General features: G+C 37.0%; 1 protein-coding gene across 1 annotated transcript in view; it reads left to right on the top strand.

The window, feature by feature from the left end:
- Nucleotides 1-21811, top strand: part of LRRIQ1 (leucine-rich repeats and IQ motif containing 1) — a 267992-nt gene that overhangs the window by 130036 nt on the left and 116145 nt on the right. Inside the window, 1 exon segment of the mRNA XM_006882532.1 lies at nucleotides 7274-7390. Coding sequence (XP_006882594.1) covers nucleotides 7274-7390 — 117 coding nt within the window.

Raw genomic sequence — 21811 nt, 5'->3', positions numbered from 1 at the left:
TCAGTTCCTACATATGCATATGAAATTTAGACAATGAATAAGAATGTCAGAAGGAGAATCTCAGCTTTTGAGTTGTGGTATTGGAAAAGATTGCTGGATATCTCAGGAAGTGATAAAAGAACAAACAAATCTTTCTTGGAGGAAGGGTAACCAGAGTTCTTTTTGGAGACGAGATGGTGAAACTTCCTCTCAAAAATTTTGAGCATGTTGTTAGGAGGGATCTTTCCTTGGAAAAGGACATCATACTAGGTAACATGGAAGACCAGAGAAAGAGGAATAGGAAGTCTGAAAGAGCAACCCCTTAAATGGATTTTTTGTTTACGACTAAAGGTCAAGCAGAACAATGATAAACTGTTTAAATTATTTTTAAAACTCTGCTCAGGTATACCATATGTCATATCTACAAACTTTCATTTCCAAAAACAAGTCACATTCGGTATGGTTCCTTAATGAGGTGGGAAATGTGATATAGCTCAATAATGACTTGGGTACGTTGTTAGGTGCCATCAATTTTAGTATGATTCATAGCAATCCTACGAACAACATATCTGAAGCCCATTGAGCAGTCACTGTGTCATTCCATATCATTGAGGATTTTCCTCCCTTTCACTGACCTTACAACTTCCAAGCATCATGTTTCTCTGCAAGTAGTAGCCTCTCCTAAGAACATGCCCTAAATATGTGAGACAAAGCTTCACCATCATTGCCTTTAAGGAGCAATCTGGCTACACTTTCTCTAAGACACATCTGTTTGTCCGTTTGACAGTCTATGGGATATTCACTACTCTTCTCCAGCACCACAACTCAAAGCATCAGTTATTCTTCTGCCATCCTTATATAATATCCAACTCCAACTCTCAGATACATAGCAAATGGTGGAAAAGACCATTGTCTGAATAAAGGACACCTTAATCTTCAAATTGACATTATTGCTCCTCAGCTCACTGCAGAAGTCCGTGACAGCAGACTTGTCAAATGCAGTATATCTCCAGATCACTGGTGCCAAGAATGTTAATTATGGATCCAAGTATGATGAAATAGTTGACAATTTCAGTCTTTTCTCCATCTGTCATGATGTTTATTGGTCCATTTGTGAAGAATTTTATCTTCTTGATTTTGAGATGCAATCCATATTGAAAGCTATAAATTTGATAATTTGATCTTCTGCAACCAGTGTTTCAAGTTCTTCTCATTTTCAGCAAGCAAGGTTGTGTCATATTGCATAAACACAGGTTATTGATAAAGTTTTCCCTGATTTGGATGCCACATTCTTCTTCCTAGAGTCCAGCTTCTCAATGATTTATTCAGTTTACAAATTGAATAAGTATAGAGAGAAGATACACCTCTGACTTAAAATCTTTCCTGATTTTAAACCATGCAGTGTTCCCTTCCTCTGTTTAGACAACAACTTCTTGGAAAAGATCTACATTTTATATAACCATAAATGAGTGTTCTGAAATTCCCATTTCTCTCAACGTTAGCCATAATTTGTTATGAACACAGTGAAATGCTGTTTGCATAGTAAATAAAATACAAATAGTCATTTTTCCCCCTAGGATTCTCTGTTTTCACCCAGGATCCATCTGACATCAGCAATAATATTCCTGTTGATTTGGTATCTTCTAAATTCATCTTGGACTTTTTATAATTCTGTTAGTATGCTATTCTAGCAATTTTTTATGATTATACACAATGTTTTGTTCGATAATTTATACATTCTGTTAAGTTACCGTTTTTGAGAATGGGAACAAATATGGATCTTTTCTTGTCAGTCAAACAACTGTTCACCAAATTTTCTGGTATTGACTGGTGTGCATGTCCAGGTCACCTTTTTTTTTTCTATAATTATATTTTATTAATTTTCATAAACATTTACAGAGATTTTGGGCTTCCACTCATTCATTGTTGCACTATTCTCTCTACCCTCCTCCCAGTTTGTTCTTGTCCAAATGCCACAGTGCTTGTCAAAGCCAGTTCTGATTAATCTTCTTTGTCAGAGGGCACCTTTTGATAATGGAAACATACCGATTGGTATTCCTTTTCTTTGGCTTTATTTTTTTTCCATAATTTCAGTGCAGTTTGAACTATTTCCTTCATAACCATTAGCTCTTATTCGTATGGCACTTCCTGAATTTTTTTTCAGTGTCTGCCAATTCTTGTGGTCCAGTGATTCTGTCTATTCCTTCTCTTTTCTTCTGATGCTTCCTGGATCATTCAAAATTTTGCCATGGCATCTCTCATTATTATAGCTCATGACTTAAATTTATTTTTCAGTTCTTTTCTTCATGTGTTTTTTTTTCTTTCCTAACTACAACTCTTGTTACAATCTCATTTAATATTTTTGTAAAAAGAACAAAGGCTATATGGGGACAGCCTTTATTAACTTTACAAAGGGGAACTGCTCCTCTCCACAGAATCAATATTATAAAGCCAATTCCCATGAAGTCAGACATGTCTCCCACATTCCCCATACCTCTTTATACTCTTTTCAACCTCAATCTTACTACTTTGCTGGGTCCAAAATCCAATACAGTAGCTCAAAGACCACATAGAGCCATACTGAAAAAGCCAAAAGGTTATAACCCCAATTAATAACAGAATAGTCAAGAGAGTTCTCAAAATTTGCACTCAGAAAATTTGCACTCAGACACCTCAGCTTTGAGCCTTGGGTTTTAAAGGCAGTGTTCTCAAGTTCTCAGTCCTGCCAATATTGGCTCCTCCCAACTCCCGACCAAGGGTCTATCTCACATCAACTCTCTGCTTTGGCAAAGGCTAAATCGGCTTCAGATGTAGATGGAGCATGAAGAGTGTCCTACAATCCTTGTTTCTTCTCCAGTGGTGCCGAAAGAGCTAAATCTACAGCTAGAGCTATTCCATTTATTGACGAAACTAGCCAATTCTTTTGTAGATTGTTCAGACTAGCCAGTCCCCTTGTGAAATGCGGAGATAGCCAATCCCCTTATAGAAAGGCACACCCTATTCACATGGTCCCTGCCCATTCACATGGTCAGGTGAGATTCAGATGGCTAGGAAAAGACATATTGTAAAATAAACTCCACAATTTTGCTTTGTCTTCTTGAGCTATTCTTTGAATTCTTCTTCTCATCTCTTTACTTGGACATTTTCTCCCTTGTTTTGGTTGTCAACACTCTAGTAGAAATTTCAGTCTCTTTTGAAATCCATTTTGATGGGAAATAGATAGTATTTATTGAGAGACACTGAAAGTCATTTGACAAATGATAGAAGTTGATGGATTTGTACAATACAAACAACTTCAAGTTATTCAAGTATTGAATAACATAAATAAATTAGTTAATGCCAAGTATTAAGGAAAATAATAAAGCAGAAGAAATGAGAGAAAACATTCATAAAGTTGTTTTGGGTTGTGTGGGTTTTTGTTTTAAATTTTACATAGGTTAGTTTATTATTTTAAATATTGTTATATAGATCAAATAGTGTCCCCGTAAAATTTATACTGAAAACCTAACTCCTACTCCTGTGGATACAATCCTTTTCAAGGATTATTTTCTTCGTTAATGTCAATGAAACTTTTATCAGTGTCAGGTGTGTATTAAATCTAATCACTTCTGAATCTTAAAAAGAACCCAGTAGACCCATAATGAAACACACCATAGGAAACTCAAGATGTAACCAAGGAATGCAATTGCTACTAACAATCGTTCCTGCTAATGTGCTACATTTGGGTTCATGCTTATTTATTCTGAGAAAATAGTTTATTATTCTTTAAAGATACTCATGGTGATAGGGCTTTTACAGGAAGCATTAGAAAACTAAGACAGATGGATATATAAGGCTAGAGACAGTAATGATATCCCAGAGACAAAGAATATCAAATTCCAAATGCACACTCAGGAACTGCTAGGATGGATAGGGTTGCTATGAGTCGCAAACAACTTGACAGCACATAACAACAACAACAGGATGGTCTAGTCCAAGAAGCTTTGCTGCACTTCTGAGGCACATGGTTTGAATCCATCTCCTCTTCAGGAGAAGGATGGACAATCTCCTTCAGTGGAAGTAACTGCCTCTGAACCTGCCAAAGGGTCAGGTATTTGTTGGTTCTCACGCTATATGGTACTCAACAACAACCAGAAGCTGGTTTAAATGTGGAGGAATGTATTATCTCAAAGAAATGGTTCATGAAATTGTTGTTAGATGTTTCACGTCAAGTATGACTCATTGCAACTCTATGAACAATGGATCAAAACCTTGCTCTGTCTTGCCCTTACTCAATACTCAGGTCTTTTGTTGCTCTCACTGTGTCAGTCATCCTGTTGAGGATCTTCCTGTCTTTCAAGGACCTTCCACTTTCCCAGACATCAAACAATTGTTTTATATCAGAGGCTGGCAAGTTTCAAGACTGGAAGTCAAAGCAGTGGGCTGCAGAAGATGAAGAATCTAAGATGAACAGGTAACATTATAGACTGTGACTCAAGCCCCGTGAATCCAAAGCTCCCCTTAAGATGAGCATAATAAAGAATTCAGATGGAGCAAAAAGCAAGAAAGCTTTGCCGGAATGCCCATTTATACTTGATGAAGACCACACTCCTGAGGAAACATCTTTTTTCCTTCATGAAAGTAGATCACATTATGTCAGATCTCTTCCAGAGAATTATTATATCATAACTGCCAAAACAATTAATGAACAGGCAATTTCATTACATAACTTTAACTATCACAGAGGGCAAAAGTGGAGGCATCAAGACTAGTTGTGAAACTATTGCAGTAATCCAGACAAGAGATAATGGTGACATGACTCAAGATGGTAACAAAGAAAATGGTAGGAATATTACACCCTAGAATATATTTTGTATTTAATTCAAACATTGATGATATTAACCCATATGATTTATGAGAAATAGGAATCAAGAATTTCTCTACTAGAACATGAACATACTTTCAAGTTATTATATTGGAAAACACATGAAGAGGTTTTCATTTTAATGTCCACTTACAATGAAATATGTAGCATGTTGGATTGCTAATTGAAAGGTCAAAATTTCAAATCCACCAGGTGCTTTACCAGAGGATGATAGGAGTTCATCTTCTGTAACTGTATCTAGACACAGAGACTCAAAGGAAGTTTGCTGTGGGGAGGAATCAGCTTAGTGGCAGTGATTTGGGTTTGAGTTTTATAGTGTAATTAGAGTGTCCTTTGCACTAGAAGACTGAAAAATATCAGAAAAACATGGTCAGAGATATGTGAGTTTCAGGAGTTTTAAGAAGTTATGTTGTGAATTCTAGGAACAGAAGTCAATAATATTTATTAAAGAAAAAAGTATCAAGTATCCTCATGGATATAGATTCGTCCAGCTAATTGATTTCACTATGTGGAAAAGAAAGATCAATGAATTATAGGCGGATTACAGGAGAAAATGTATGGTGTTCACATGAACCTAGATTACAAAGAGGACCTACACATTGATTATCAACATATTTATATCATCTTTATTTATACTACACTGAATGGAGATGTTCAGGACTGAAATTCCAGATCTTTTGCAACAACATGAATATTCATGAAAGAAGTGTCCTCATTTGTTACACCAGAAAAATATGTTCTGTGTGTTATGAATAAATTATTTTTTCTTGTTTCTGAAGAAATGTATCTTTATTCCTACAACTTGAGATAAATTGTCATGGATTTTGTTTTTAGGGTTTGTTGGTTGGTGGTGTTTTTTTGGGGGGGTTATCTTTAACTTCTTTTTACAATCGTCTTAGGTACACTTGTTGTTCTAAAATAAAATCATATATAAAAATTATACTCAAAGAATATTGTCTTCTACTGCAGCACCTTTCACTCTGTTTTCTGTCCCCTTTTCATAGTGGTTATGTGTTGTGCAGATAGCCCCAACTCATGGTAGCCTCATGTACAAAAGAGTAAAACCCTGACCAAAGCTGTGCCGTCCTCACAGTCTCTGCAACAATTTTTGCAGTTGCTGTATCAACCCATTTTGATGAGAGTCAATCTCTCAGTTGCTAACCCTGCATTTTTAAGCATGATGTCCTTTTCCATGGATTGGGCCCTCTTGGTATATGAGAAGTCTCACCGTCTTTGTTTCTAAGAAGCATGCTGTTTGCAGTTCTTCCAAGACAGATGTTTTTGTTCTTTGGCAGTTCAGTATTCTTATCCAACGTGATAATTCAAAGACATTAATAGTCTCTGATCTTCCTTACTTGTTGTCCAACTTTCACAACCAAATCAAGTAGTGAAATATCATGACTTGAGTCAGATATATCTTAGTCTTAAGTGACATCTTTGCTGTTTGGCATTATAAAGAGGTCCTTGCAAAAAATTCCATGGCAGTAAGTTGTTTGTGTTCTTGACTACTGCCTCAACTGAGGTTGATTGTGGAATCAAGAAAAGTAAAATACTTGACACCTTCAGACTTTTTCCCATTTATCATGATGTCTGATGTCCATAGTCCTAAGAGTAGCAGTGAATCATTATAACAAAAAATCAACATTACTTTTATGGTATATACTTTCATTTAAAATACACACACATATATATACTTAACTATATACATGTGAGTTTCTATTTCCTTTCATAAGTATGTTTTTATATGGCTTCTTTAATAGGTAAATGGTGGTATGCAATATACTCTTATTTGAATCTAATTTGATATACTTAAAAGCATATCTTGGAGCTCATACCTTAGCAGTATATTAAAGTATTCAATTTTAATGTTCCATTGTGCTTAAAAGTTTAGTTAGGTAAGCTTTCCTGCCCTACAAATGTTGAGGATCTTCAGTATTTTTAATACTATTGTTCTGTGCTTAGTTTATATTAAAATTGAATTCATTAATTATTATGTGCTCTTTATATTTTTATATTTATATATATAGAAAGTTTCTATTTATATATGTTGAGTTTTCCTAAATGTGCTTTATTTTGTACATAATCATTTAGAAATTAGAAACTTTGGTTTTTCTTTCTATCCTTTCTGCTTAGTTTAGAACTAGTCCTGGAGGAATTGTCACATAATTAATTGGTTGGCCTATTTAGTGTAGTAGAGAGAGATTTAAAGATTCTTTTCTGTCAAAAGGAAAGTCTCCTGAGATTCAGAACTTTAGACACAGTCATTTATTTTATCGTGCAGTTTTAAGTGTCACATGAAGTTCAAATAACAGATTATTGGGCCATTAAACTAAAGTCAAAGATGTTTTATCTTCCTAAGGGCTAACACAGAGAATCTGGTTTAGTGTTTGATCTATAACCTTGTATAACATGCTTTACATTTTTGTTTAGGCAGTTTGGAAGGGCTTTCTTTTGAGAAAAAAGCTGACAAAAGCTCTAGAAGCTATTCAGAATGAAGACTCCGAAGAATATGAAGAAATTAACTTAGAGGATTTCACATTTGATGAAGTAAGTACCTAGCACAACATAAAAACAGTAGTATTAAAATATTGTCAATATAATATTTTAGAGCTGACATAGTTCCAAGCTGTATGGCAATCTAGATACCACATGATTTGAATTCTCCAGCTGCCTGGAGTGAAAAAGATGAACAATCTCCTCCTGTGTGATTAATTGCCTCTTAAAACCCACTGGAGGGTCAGCAATGAGTTGGTCTTGATGGAACAAAACAATCACCACCACTGTTAAGTAACAGATTTTATAAAAAACATTATTATTGTTTTTGTTATTATTATAACATTATTATTGTTGTGATGATTACCGTCAAGTCAAGCACGACATAGCAACCTTGTGAACAAAAGACCTGGCATCTTTCTGTAACTATCATCATTTCTCAAAGTTCATTGTTTCCAGAGGTATAAAGTATGCTACTGATTTCTTAACACCTATATCTGTGGAAGCAGGAATGGCATCCACTTCCTAAGCAACAGGCTTCTGGAAACTCTATGAACTTTGAGAAATGTCTATAGTTGTAAAAGGGGCTTCAGGCCTTTTCTTCATAGGGTCACTATGAGTCGTGCTCAACTCGAAGGCAATTAACAACAACAATTGCCTTTCTAGCATGTACAGTGTATAAAACTACTGAGTTGCTTCTGACTAATAGCAGCCTAGTAGGACAAAAAAAGAACTACAGAAGAGGTTTTCCAAGAGTGTAATATTTATTCAAGTAGATGGCCACATCTTTCTCTCTCAGATTAAGTTAGGGAATTTGAACTGTGGACTTTCTTGTTAGCATCCAATACTTAACATGATTTGTTGTTGTTGTTGTTATGTGCCATCAAATAGCTTGTGACTCATAGCGACCCTTTGTACAATAGCTCTACACCCTGCTCTGTCCTGTGCCAATCTCACTGTCTCTGACACATTCACCCCAATTACTCTGGTCACTGAATCACTCCACCTCTACAGGGTCTTCCCCTCCTGCGCTGTCCCTCCACCCTCCCAAGCATGATGTCCCTCTCCAAGGACCTCTCCCTCCTTGAAACAGGTTCAGACGAAGCCTCAGAATCCTTGCCTCAAAGGAGCAGCCCGGTTTAACTCTCCCCAGGATGAATTTGTTTGTTTTCTTACTAGCCCATGGTACACTCAATACTCTTCTCAAGCACCATAACTCAAAGACATCAATTCTCCTTCTATCCTCCCTAGTCATTGTCCAACTCTCTGATGCATAACAACTGATTGAAAAGACCATGAACTGTATCAGGCACACTTTAGTCTCTAGAGTGACACCAATGTTCTTCAGTACTTCGGAGAGGTCCCTAACTTTCCCATCCCAATACGTCTTTTAATTTTCTGGTTGCTGGTGCCAAGAGTGTTGACTATGGAGCCAAGCAAACTAAAGCTGTGAACAATCTCAATCTTTTCACCATTTATCCTGATGCTGCCAATTGGTCCAGTGGTGAGAATCTTTGTCTTCTTGATATTGAACCTCAATCCATTTGGAGGCTGCAGTCCTTGACCTTCTGCAGAAAATGCTTCAGGTCTTCCTCAGTTTCAGCAAGCAGAATTGTGTCATCTGCGTAACGCAGATTGTTGATGGTTCTTTCACTAATCCTGATGCCACACTTCTCCTCATAGAACCCAGCTCCCAGATAATCTGCATATAGATTAAAAAGATATGGAGATAGGACACATCCCTGGTATACACCCTTCACAATTTTGAACCATGCAGTGTTTTCTTGCTCTGTTCTGATGACTGCCTCTTGGTCCAATTATAGATTTTGCGTTAGCATGATCAAGCATTCTGGGATTCCCATTCTTCTCGGAGCCAGCCACAGTTTGTTATGATTCACACAGTCAAATGCCTTTGCATAGTCAATGAAACGCAGATAGACATTCCACTTGTATTTTCTGCTTACAGCTAAAATCCATCTAACATTAGATACAATATCCCTAGTACCATGACCCCTTCTAAACCCAGCCTAGACTTCTGGCAGTTCTTTGCTGATGTGCTTGCTGTTCCAGTCGTTTTTGGATGATCTTTAGCAGAATTTTGTTTGCATGTGAAATCAGTGATATTGCTCTATAATTTCCACACTCTGTCGGGTCAACCTTCTTTGGAATGGTAACAAATATAGATCTCTTCCAGTCAGTTTCCCAAGTGGTTTTTTTCCAGATTTCTTGGCACAACTTGGTGAGCACATCCAGGGAAGCATCTGTTGGTTGAAATATGTCAACTGGTATGCCATCTATTAAATATAAATTAATATAACTATGTATATGTATTATGAAATAGATTTTCTCAAACCACTATAATTATATCACTAAAACATTTTAATGTTAATTTCTTTACCAAATTGTTGTTAAATGCATAGTAAAGATCAATTTATTGGAAGGTTATATCTCAAAAGGACAGCCTCCCTCCTCAATAGGAAACATGGAGGAGAAGAAAATTATACTTATTATTTCTTTAGGATATTTAGACTAGACACATCTGAGGTAAATTAGAAAGTGATTGTGAAAGAACCCAATGAAGATTAAGTGGTATTCTGTAACAGGTTTTTAGGCATCTGAGGAATTGACTAGGTGTGTTCCTTTACGGAGTTGTGATGCTAACTTCTCTGTTGCTATGCTATGCCTCTCTGGTAGTTTGGATCCACCAGTGCCTCTGTTGGTGGGGCGGGGGTGGGGGAGAGATGGACAGTCTGCTCCCATGAGATTAACAGCATTAAAAAGTCAAGAGAGATTCTACTGTGAGAAGGGTTTTGCTCAATAGGAGTGTGGAAATGAACTGGGACATGCTTAGGAAATCTCTCCAAAGTTAAGGATTGTTTCTTTACTTTCCACTAAGAAGATAACCAGGTAGACTTGGGGTTATCTTAGGCAATATAATCTCTGGAACTTAATTTTTGGCAATTTACAATGAACATGCTGACCTTCTATTGAGTTTTCAGAGGTAGTAAATTGCATGAGAAGACATTTCCCATCCTTCCCCTGTATAGTGGTTGGTGGATTCAAACTGTGTCTCTTTGAGATTGCAGCATAACTTGTCACCACTGGGACTACTATAGCACTGTGGCTAAAGCTAAAGAGGAGTAAATTGAAGATTTTTATCAAATTTTGCAGTCTGAAATTTACCTAATATGCAATTAAGATATTTTAATGATAACAGGTGATTAGAATGCAAAAGTAGGAAAATGGAAGTATAGTTGGAAAGTACAGACTTGGTAACAGACATGAGGCCAGAAATAAAATGTTAGGATTTTGTACATTCAGTAATATATTCATGGTAAATATATTTTTTAAAAAACACAAATGGCAACTTTACTCATCAACCTCATCAAATGGACTACATAGAAATTAAATTGACCACATCAGTGGAACAAATCATTGGAGAAGCTCAATATCATCAATCAAAACTAGGCTAAGTGCTGACTATGGAACAGATCAATTACTTATGTACAAGTTCAAATAGAAGCTAAAGAAAATTCAAGTTGACAAGAACCAAAATAATATTTGAGTCTATCCCAATTGAATTTAAAAATAATTTTATGAATAGGGTTGAAGTATTAAATACCAATGACCTACGACCAGGTGAGTTATGTGATGACCTTAAGGATATGAAGAGAGCAAAAGGTAACTAAAAAACCTACCAAACAAACAAAAAACAGAGAATAAAACCAAAACCAAAATGAATGTCAGAAGAGAAACTGAAAATTGCAATAGAGCATGAAGAAGCCAAAATAAAAGAAATACTGAAATAGAGGAACTAAACAGAGGATTTCAAAAGACAGCTTAGGAAGACAAATTACTGTAACAGAATGTGTAGAGATAGAGAATTGGGGAATAAAAAGAGGACAATTCACTCAGCATTCTCAAGAGGATGCAAGAGCAAAAATCTCAGATTATCCAGGAAACATAAAAAACAGAGGGAATATACAGAATCACTTTACTGAAAAGAATTGGACAATACTGTAATATTTCAGGAAGTACATGATCAAAAGACAATAGTAATGAAGGAAGAAGTTTAAAGTGTACTGAAGGCAATGGGCGGGGGGAAAGCCTCAGAAATCAGTAGGATACCAATTTCAAATAATAGTTGCATCCCTGGATGTGCTCACCAGTCTATACCAGGAAATTTAGAGGACATCTGCCTGGCTGAGTGATTGAAAAATACCCATGTTTATTCCCCTTCTAAGAAAGGTGACCAAACAGAATGGGTAAATTCATTGTCGTTATTAATCCCGTCGAGTAACAGGTGACTCATAGTGACCCTATGAAGGAGAGTCCTCAACACTGTCTCTCATCCTCTCTCCAGGTTCACAGGGTTTACGGAGGCAAACTATTATGGAAGCGGATGCCACTCCTCCTTCCAAGCTTGTTTTAATTGGGGAGATTCACCCAACACTGTCCACCATTATCAAACAATATTATTAATAATAAAATACAATTAAAATATTGCTGAAGAGAATTTTTTTAAAAAACCTGCTAGTGCACATGAACATGGCATACCGACTGACATATTTCAGCAAAGAGATACTGCCCTAGATGTGCTCACCAAGTTGTGCCAAAAAATGTGGAGGACAAACACCTGGCCAGCTGAATAGAAGAGATCTATGTTTGTTCCCATTCCAAAGAAAGATGATCTGATAGAGTGTGGAAATTATCAAACAGTATAATTGATTTCACATGCAAACAAGATTTTGCTGAAGTTAATCCAAAAATGACTGGAACAGCAGTAAAGAACTGCCTGAAGTGCAGGCTAGATTTAGAAGAGGCCGTGACACTAGGAATATTATAGCTAATGTCAGATGGATCTTGGCAGAATGCAGCGAGTACAAGAGGAATTTCTATCTGTGTTTCATTAACTATGCAAAGGCATTTGACTGTGTGGATCACAACAAATTGTGGCTGACTCTGAGAAGAATGGGAATCCCAGAACACTTGATTGTGCTTATGTGAAACCTATACTTGGACCAGGACGCAGTCATCAGAACAGAGCAAGGAAACATTACATGGTTCAAAATGGGGAGGAATCTGTGTCAAGGATTTGTCCTATCTCCATATCTTTTCACTCTATATGCAAAACAGATTATCTGGGAGGCTGGGTGCTATAAGGAGAAGTGTGGCATCAGGATTGGAGGTAGATTCATCAACAGTTTGCGATATGCAGATAACACACCCTGATTTCTGTAACTGAGGAGGACCTGAAGCACTTTCTGCAGAAAGTCAAGGACCACAGCCTTCAAATATGGATTGTAGCTCAACATCAAGAAAGCTAAGATTCTCACCACTGGGCCGATTGGCAGCATCATGATAGACAATGAAGAGATTGTTAACAGCTTCAGTTTGCGTGGCTCTACAATCAACACTCTTGGTACCAACAGCCAGGAAATTAAAAGATAAATTTCATTGGGAAAGTCGGTTGTCAGTCATCTCTCCAAAGTACTGAAGAGCAATGGTGTCTGTCTAGAGATTAAAGTGCTTATGATACATGACATGGTCTTTCCAATCACTTGCTAAGTGTCAGAGAGCTGGACAATGACTAGGGGTGATAGAAGGAGAGTTAATGCCTTTGAGCTGTGGAGCTGGAGAAGAAGAGTATTGAATATACCATGGACTTCTGGGAGAACAAACGAGTTCATCCTGGAGAGGTGAAGCCAGGCTGCTCCTTGGAGGCAAGGATTCTGAAGCTCCATCTGACATACTTTGGACATGTTGCAAGGAGGGACCAGTCCTTGGAGTGGGACAACTTGCTTGGGAATGTCAAAGGACAGCAGAAGAGCGGAATACCCTCAATGAGATGGATTGATTCAGTCATTGGAGTAATGGAGATAGCTGTGTCAGAGACAATAAAATTGCCTCCATGAGGAGGAATGTAGCATCACGATTGGAGAAAGACTCATCAACAATCTGCGATATGCAGATGACACAACCTTGCCAGATGAAACTGAAGAGGGTCTGATGCACTTACTGCACAAGTCAAGGACTGCAGGCTTTAATAAGGATTAAAGCTCAACATCAAGAAAACAAAATGTCTCACCACTGGGCCAATTGACAGCATCATGATGGATGGTGAAGAGATTGAGATTGTTAATGGCTTTAGTTTGTTTGGCTTCACATTCAACACTTTTGGTACCGGCATCCAGGAAATAAAAAGATAAATTGCTCTAGGAAAATCTGCTGTCAGGGACCTCTCCAGAGTACTGAAGAACAACGACGTCAGTCTGGAGACTAAGGTCTGTCTGATCCAGGCCATGATTTTCAAAATTATGTTCTATGCATCAGAAAGTTAGACAATGACTAGGGATGACAGAAGAATTGATGACTTTGAGCTCTGGTGTTGGAGAAGAGTATTGAATATAGCATAAACTGACTACTAAGAGAAGAGTTTCATCCCAGAGAGGGTGAAACCAGGCTACTCCTTTGAGGCAAGGATTCTGAAGCTCCATCTGACATACTTTGGGCATGTTGCAAGGGGGGATCAGTCCTTGGAGAGGGACATCATGCTTGGTAAGATGGAGGGAGAGAGAAAGAGAAGAAGCCCTTTGATTGATTCAGTGACTCGGGTAACGGGGGTAGGTGTGCCAGAGACAGTAAGATTGGCACAGGATAGAGTAAGGTTCCATAGGGTCTCTGTGAGTCACAAGTGACTTGACAGCACATTACAACAACAATAAGTATTATTAAGTGTCAAAAACTATAAAGGATCTGGACTTTTATGTTGCATATAAGCAAATTCATTTGTTTCATACACATAGGCAGAAGACAGAAATGAGGATATATTACTTATCACAGAAGATTTTACATTGAAATTGATTTATTTTGTCCAGCAAATTCTGTAAGAATAATGTTCCTAGACACTATGCATCCACTGGGTGGATATCACATCCAAGGAATTCCAAGCCTAAGAAGCTTCATAATTTATAAAGAGCTAGTAGTAAGCTTATGCACACCTTCCTTTAGAGGAAGTGATTATTTTTATTATATTGAACTCAAACCAAGTAGACTCTGCCTCACGGTCATCCTCCATTAAGTTTCTAAGGCTGTATGTCTAAATGAGAGGAGACTGCTTATCTTTCTACCAAAGAGCTGGATTCGACCCACCAGTGACGTGCAGCCTTGAGATCAGCAGTGCAACATGCTAATATACTGTCTGCTCTCATTGTCCTTCAGTCACAACAGATTCAAACTGACCCTCTAGCAGGTTGCCCAAGGTTGTAATTCACACTGAAAGAGATTGTCCCTCTTTCTCCTGCAGCATCACCAGTACACTTCAGTTGCCCGAGAGTTGTGAGCTTTGGGTTAGTGACACAACTCCCTTCAGACAACACCCTGAACAGCAAAGAACTTTTTTCCCCAGAAAGGATTTATTCTAGAGGGAAACACTAAAACATTCTGTAATCTCCATCTGTTAGCTATATGAACACCTTTGAAAATACAGTTGGTAACAGAAGCCTTTACAAGTCATGCAGAAATATGAGAAACCCATGGAAAATTATTTTCTAATAAGACACATACACTGTTTATATGTGGCACATTTTCACATGCATGCACAAGTGTACTGGCCACTCTGATTAATGTGCCTAATGGGAGCTGGAACAAAATTGGTTAGATTTTTCTCTTGATACAGTTGATTAAGGTTACTATCAACAGAACTCCAAGAAGCATAAAAATTTTAATATACAGTATTGAACTCAGCCCCAGCTACCAGAATATGGACCCAATCAGCCAGATAAATCCCATAATGATCAAGATTTACCTTTGAAATGACAACAGTTTTCTCCGTACGCAGTAAATGGCTGTATTGGCAATTATACAGGCTCCATCTTGACCTTCCAGGAAGATGTACACAGCAGTTATTCTACTTGTAACCCTCTGTCCGTTGAACTGAAGCTACCCTGGATGCCTTCTAGACCCAAGATCATATTTCCTTTAACACTTGAAGATCTCTTATGTCTATGCCACTTTTCAGGCAGTATTTGGAATTATTAGGAATTGAGAATGAGAAAGACATCTAGAGTTGTTACTTCAAGGAGGCAGAGGATCAGGGCTCAGGACTTTCCATTTCTGGGTGAACATACTTCTGAAAAAGGTTAAGGGAAATGACTAATCTGAATCAGGAAGAGTTGGAGGGAAGAGACTAAGGAAAGTTTGCATACACATAGAAACAGTTGTGCAGAGTTGACCTCTAGAGATAAGGAGAGAGAAGCAATTAGCAAATGGATGAGTAAAGTTAAGAGGTAAGAGGATGGGGAGAAGAAGAGTGAAGTTTCAATTAGACAAGAGAAGCAATGCCATTGTACAATCACTTTTGATGTTGTAAGACAAAGTGTACATGAATGATTAAATGAAAACCAATTAGAAAAAAATATGATCAGATCAATCTGGTGAGAAATGGCAAATCCAGGAATTAGTTTAAAATGTTTATAGCAGTCTAGGAGAGCTGCACAGGGACATTTCCTTGTGAAGAAAGGATTCAAAGGCCGATCATTATTGTGCTTGCCCTCTTTATAGTTTGTGGGACCTAAATATTCTCTCCTGAGTTGCCAAAATATAATACACTAGAATATAATTCTTCCTACCTTTTATACTGTTCACAGAGTCCAGCTTCTAGGATAATTTGCTCAGCATATAGATTGAATAGGTATAGAGACAGAATACAACCCTGATACACTTCCTTCCCAATTCCAAACCATGCAGTGCTCCCCTTCTCTATTCTCACAATAGCCTCCTGATCCAGGTATAGGTTCCACATGAGCACAATTAAGTGCTCTGGGATTCCCATTCTTCTTAATGTCGGCCACAACTTGTCATGATCCACACAGTCAAACAGCTTTGCACAGTCAATAATACAAATAGACATTCTTCTGACATTCCTTACTTTCAGCCAGGATCCATCTGATATCAGCAATAAAATCCCTGGTGCCACAATCTCTTCTAAAGACTGCTTGAACTTCTGGTGTTTCCCTATCTATGTACTGTTCCAGCCATTTTTTAATGATCTTCAGCAGTACTTTTGCTTGCATGTTATATCAGTGATATTATTTGATAATTTCTACATTCAGCTGGATCACCCTTCTTGGGTATAGGAATAAATATGGTCCTCAATATGTTGACGAGACAGCTGTCCTCAAAGTTTCCTAGCTTAGGCTGGTGAATGCATCCAAGGATGCATCTGTTAATTGAAACAAGTCAATTGGTATCCCGTTAATTCCTGGGTCTTTTTTTTTCTCCAAATGCCTTCAATGTAGCTATTACTTCCTCTTTCATTACTGTTGGCTGCTGTTCATATGGTCCTGAAATTTTTCAATGTCAATAAATTCTTTCTGATAAAATAACTCCATGTATTTCCTCCTTCTTCTTTTGATGCTTTCTGGGTCATTCAATATATTGCCCAAAGCATCTTTAAATTTTGTGATATGAGGCATAAATTTGTTTTTCAGTTCTTCCAGCTTGAGAAATGCAGAGTGAGTTCCTCCCTTTTATTCTCCAATTCTAGCTCTCTGCACATCCCATTATAATACTTCCCTTTGACCTTTAGAGCTACACTTTGAAGTCATCAGTTCAGTTTTTTTCACTTAGAATGTTTTCCTTTAGAATATGGCATCAAGATTGGAGGGAGACTCATCAATAACCTGCATTATGCAGATGACACAACATTACTTGCTTAAAGTAAGGTGGACTTGAAGCACTTGTTGCAGAAGATCAAGGAATGCAGCCTTCAGTATGGAATGTGTCTTAATAGCAAGAAAACAAAGATTCTTAACTCTTAACTGTTAGGTAGTGTGTTGATGAATGGAGAGGAGATTACAACTGTCAACAGCTTCATCTTGCTTGTAGAATTAACAGCCTTGATATGAGCAATCAGGAAATAAAGATATGCATTTCACTAGGAAAATCTTCAGTTTGGTATCTTTCCAAATAATTGAGGAGTAGTGATGTCAGTTTGAGGACTAAGGTGCATCTGATTCAGGCCATAGTCTTTTTTACTACTACTAGCTATATATATGAGACCTGGACAATAAATAAGGATGACAGAAAAAGTATTGACACCTTTGAGCTGTGGAATTGGAGAATAACACTGAATATAACATGGATGGCCAAGAGAATGAACAGATATATCTTTGGAGATGGTGCAGCTGGAGTTCTCTTAGGAGGCAAGAATGATGAGGCATCACCTCCCATACTCTGGACATGTTTCTAGCAGGTACTATTCCTTGGAGAAGGACATGATGTTGGAAAGGGTGGAGGGTTGGTGAAAGAGAGGAAAATCTTCAACCGGATGGATTGGCACCGTGGTTGCTGCAATGGACTCCTCTGTGTCAGGAAGTGTGAGGATGGCACAGTACAGGACTGGTTTCAGATCTTTTGCTTATAGAGTTGCTATGAGTCGTACTTAACTTGACAGTGCCTAACAACATCAACGATATTTTATACTAAACTCTACATAGATAATATACAGAAGGAAATGATCTCTATAGATAGATATATTCTGTGACTAAACTACTTTTCCATGGTATATGGACAGGTAAGAGAGGTAAAGTCACTCTCTCATCTCATTACTTTTTGATAAAAGACACATAAAGTGTGCCTGAGACACACACTCAGACAGAGATTACTGCTAGAGACCTGTCAGAAGTGCTAAAAAGCAAGAACACCACTTCAAAGACTGAAGCATATCTGACATATGGCACAATATTTTCAGTCACCTCTTTGAGAAAGGACATCATACTTGGAAAAGTGGAAAGTCAGGGAAGGAGATGAAGTCCCTCAATGGGAAGACTATATATAGTAACTGAAACAAATGAGTTTCAGCACAGCAGTAAGGATGGATAATTATCAGGCAAGGTTTATATTTGTTTTACAAAGAGTTTTTCTGAGCAGGGCTTTATATTTTATCAGCCATTTTTTTCTTTAAAAAAAACTCTTCTTTTTCCAGCAAAGCTTGGATACCTTAAGTAGCACAATGGGACTAGTGTTTTACTCTTTGATTGATGAAGCTAAAATCCACATACCAATTTGACCTGATAACTAACAGTCTGTCATCTATGTAGTGAAAACTTAGAAAACATAAAGTAGAGGAGTTAATTCATTAAAGAAAATCTTGGAAGAACTCTAGAAGTCCTAATCCACAATATCAACATTCTTCCAAGCATACCGAAAATCTACAATCAGGAAAGGATAAAATAGATGAATGGGACCTTCTAAGAATCAAATCCCTGTGCATATCCAAAAACTTCTCCAACAGAGTAAAAAGGGAAGCCATAGAATGGGGAAACGTATTTGGTAATGATTGTCAGATAAGGGACTTATATCTAGAATTTATAAAATACTCAAGCACCACAGCAAGATAAAGGTAAACAACCCAATTGAAAAATGGGCACAGGATATGAACATACAATTCCCCAAAGAAGACAGTCAGATGGCCAACACGCACATGAAGAAATGTTTAAAATCCCTAGCTTTAAGAGAGATGCAAATCAAAACAACTATGAAATATGATCTCACCCCAGTAAGAATAGCAAAATTTAACAGAACAGCAAACAAAAAATACTGGCAGGGTTGTGGATAAACTGGAGAATCTGGAACCCTTATTCACTGTTGGTGGGAGTGTAAAATGGTACAGCTACTATGGAAGGCAGTATGTGCTTTCTCAAAAAGTTGCAAACAGAAATACCATTTGACCCAGTAATTCCACTACTGGGATTATACCCCAAAGAAACCATGACCACCACCCAAGCATATATATGTACACCCATGTTTATCACAGCTTTGTTCATAATAGCAAAAAGTAAGAAACAACCTAAGTGCCCATCAACAAATGAGTGGATAGAGAAACTGTGGTCTATTCACACAATGGAATACTACGGTGCATTGAAAAACAAGGAACTCATGAAATATTCTTCAAAATGGATGGCCCTGGAGGACATTATGCTGAATGAAATAGCTCAGTCACAAAAGAACAGATATTGCATAGTGCCACTGTTGTAAAATGGGACTGATATAGGGGTTGGGGGGCAGACTGAGAAAGATGGGATAAATTATGTATACTGCATTGAAACAGATGAGAGAGAGAACTGTTTAAAAGGTGTATATGATTAGGTATTATTGTCATGACAGGAGTCCAGAAAGAAGACTGCATCATGGAGTGGACTTGGGGGGAGGGATTGTAAAACAATGAAAGAATTTTTCTTTTAGTTTTCAAAGAGAAGAATGAACTGGGGAGGGGATGTTGGGCAGGGAAAAAATTGCAACAATGAATGAAAGGAAATTCTAAGCCTCTGTAAACTTTCATTAAAAGTACATTTTTAAAAAGTAGAGGAGTTAATATTTAAAACAGTACAAATGACAGAGGAGTTTCTTCTCTTGGAATAATTAATCCTGTCACATGATAAAGTGAAGCTTATTACCCATTAATTTCTGCTATTTATTCAGATGTAAATACAAAAAATATAGTCATGAAAAGGCACTATTCTCAAAACCACTTTAACTCCCTCCTTCACAGTGAACTTTTCCAAACTCCAGCATTCAAGTACAGGTATCCCACACATTCTATGTAGTTAGATAGGACAGTGCATTTTTGTACCATAGAGAAATATAGTACCTTACAATGACATTCTCCTTGAGTACCTCATATTTCTACACATATTGTGACAATATTTTAAATGGTCATTTTAATGCCTTTAAATATCAAGCACCTATAATAAAAAGTGGGGGAGAGGTGGGATCTCTCATACACTTTTGGTGAGAGTGTAAAATGATACAACCACTCCAGAAGGCAGTTTGGCCTTTCCTCAAAATGTTGAACATAAAAACTCTGTATGACTCAGCTATTCCACTACTAGGAATATACCTTAAAGAGATTAGAACTGAGATAGAAATGGAGATTTGTACACCATTGTTCATAGCAGCATTAGTCACCGTCACAAGAACAGCTCATGGCCAACCACAAATGAATGAAATGAGAAACTGTGGTTCATTCACACGTTGGAATACTATGCAACACTCAGAAACGATTTTGAAAAGAGTACATAACTTGGGAGAGACTAGAGAACATTATATTAAGTGAACTAACTCAGTCTCATAGGACAAATACTGCATAAGATCATTATTGTAAAAGTAGAAGGATTACTGGTAAAACATGTATAGGACCCACGGAGGGAAGAGGTGGGATGTGTAGGGGCAAAAATCACAGGGTTGCATAGTTTGGTGGGTGGAGAGAAGAGGTAAAGGAAATGGGAAAGATCCAGGGGGAACCTGAAAAGACAGGGTAATGATGGTTATAGTCCAATGGTGATTAATTTTATAAAATATAATGCATGGGAATGATTGTATGAAACATAATGTCTAAGAAGAATTTTGTGAAATACAATGTATAGGATCTTTGTAAGCAAACTAATATAAAGTAAAAAATTTCAAAATCACATTATTTTAAGGTGGGCAAGATCCAGCTTACGGTTTAGAGCAAATCAGATTAAATAGATTCTTTTAAATGGCATGAAAATTTTTTGCACATACATATAAAGATGTTATATGTGATTTCTCTTATTAATAGATTTACTATCCAGTCCACGTTAGATTGAAATACAGTGATTTATTTTCTGCTCAAGAGCCAAATCTGATCAAATGTTCATCTGTTCAATACACAGTTACAAATCTACCCAAGTTCAAATGTAACTTCATTCTATAAGTAAATATGAAATAGTTGCTATAATAAACAGACGTCTTCGAGATCCTGAGTTGTAAGTTGCAGAAAATAAGAACAGAGGATTTTCTTGAGCAGTAACTGAAATTTGTATGAGTATTCAGGGGTAAGCATGATATATTAACGTGCATTTAAAATAATCATGATATATTTATAACTCTTGCTTCTGACATTTTGAGGGGTTTTTTTTCTTCAACATTCTAGGTACTGCCAAATATACTTGATTTTAATAACTTTGAACTCATATAAATCAGTGATCTTAGTAATATTTTTGTTGTGATTTATAATTACTAAAAGCATCCTTAACTTTTTATACTAAACTTCCCCTAAATATTTCTAGAAATTTCAAAGAGAAATGGTCTGAAAAAATGGTTTAGAAACTCATAAAAGTTTTTGACCTTTTGTTCAAACCAATAAAAACTATTTTAAGGTTTTATACATTTTTAGATATCAAACAAAAATTTGCCCTAGACTTGATGTGACTTTTCATAAAAAGAGAACTCCATTAACATGATCTGTGGAACGTCCTGCAAAGGAAAGGCAGCTGCAATATCAGAGAGTATCAGAAGATCATTTGACAGGTATTGAAGAAAAAGAAACAATAAATTTGTCTGTATAAAATCAACGTAAAAACAATTAGGATCTTTATCTGGCAAGGCTGATCCTCTCAGATGGCATATTGACTTTTGGGATATTGCTTCTTCATCTCTTCATTGTAATTA

The sequence above is a fragment of the Elephantulus edwardii genome, unplaced genomic scaffold (genome assembly GCF_000299155.1).
Source record: "Elephantulus edwardii isolate Elephantulus edwardi_28Jun2011 unplaced genomic scaffold, EleEdw1.0 scaffold00021, whole genome shotgun sequence".
NCBI classification, from domain to species: domain Eukaryota; kingdom Metazoa; phylum Chordata; class Mammalia; order Macroscelidea; family Macroscelididae; genus Elephantulus; species Elephantulus edwardii.
Note: the sequence above shows the minus strand (reverse complement) of the source record. Positions and strands in the feature narration are given on the sequence as shown.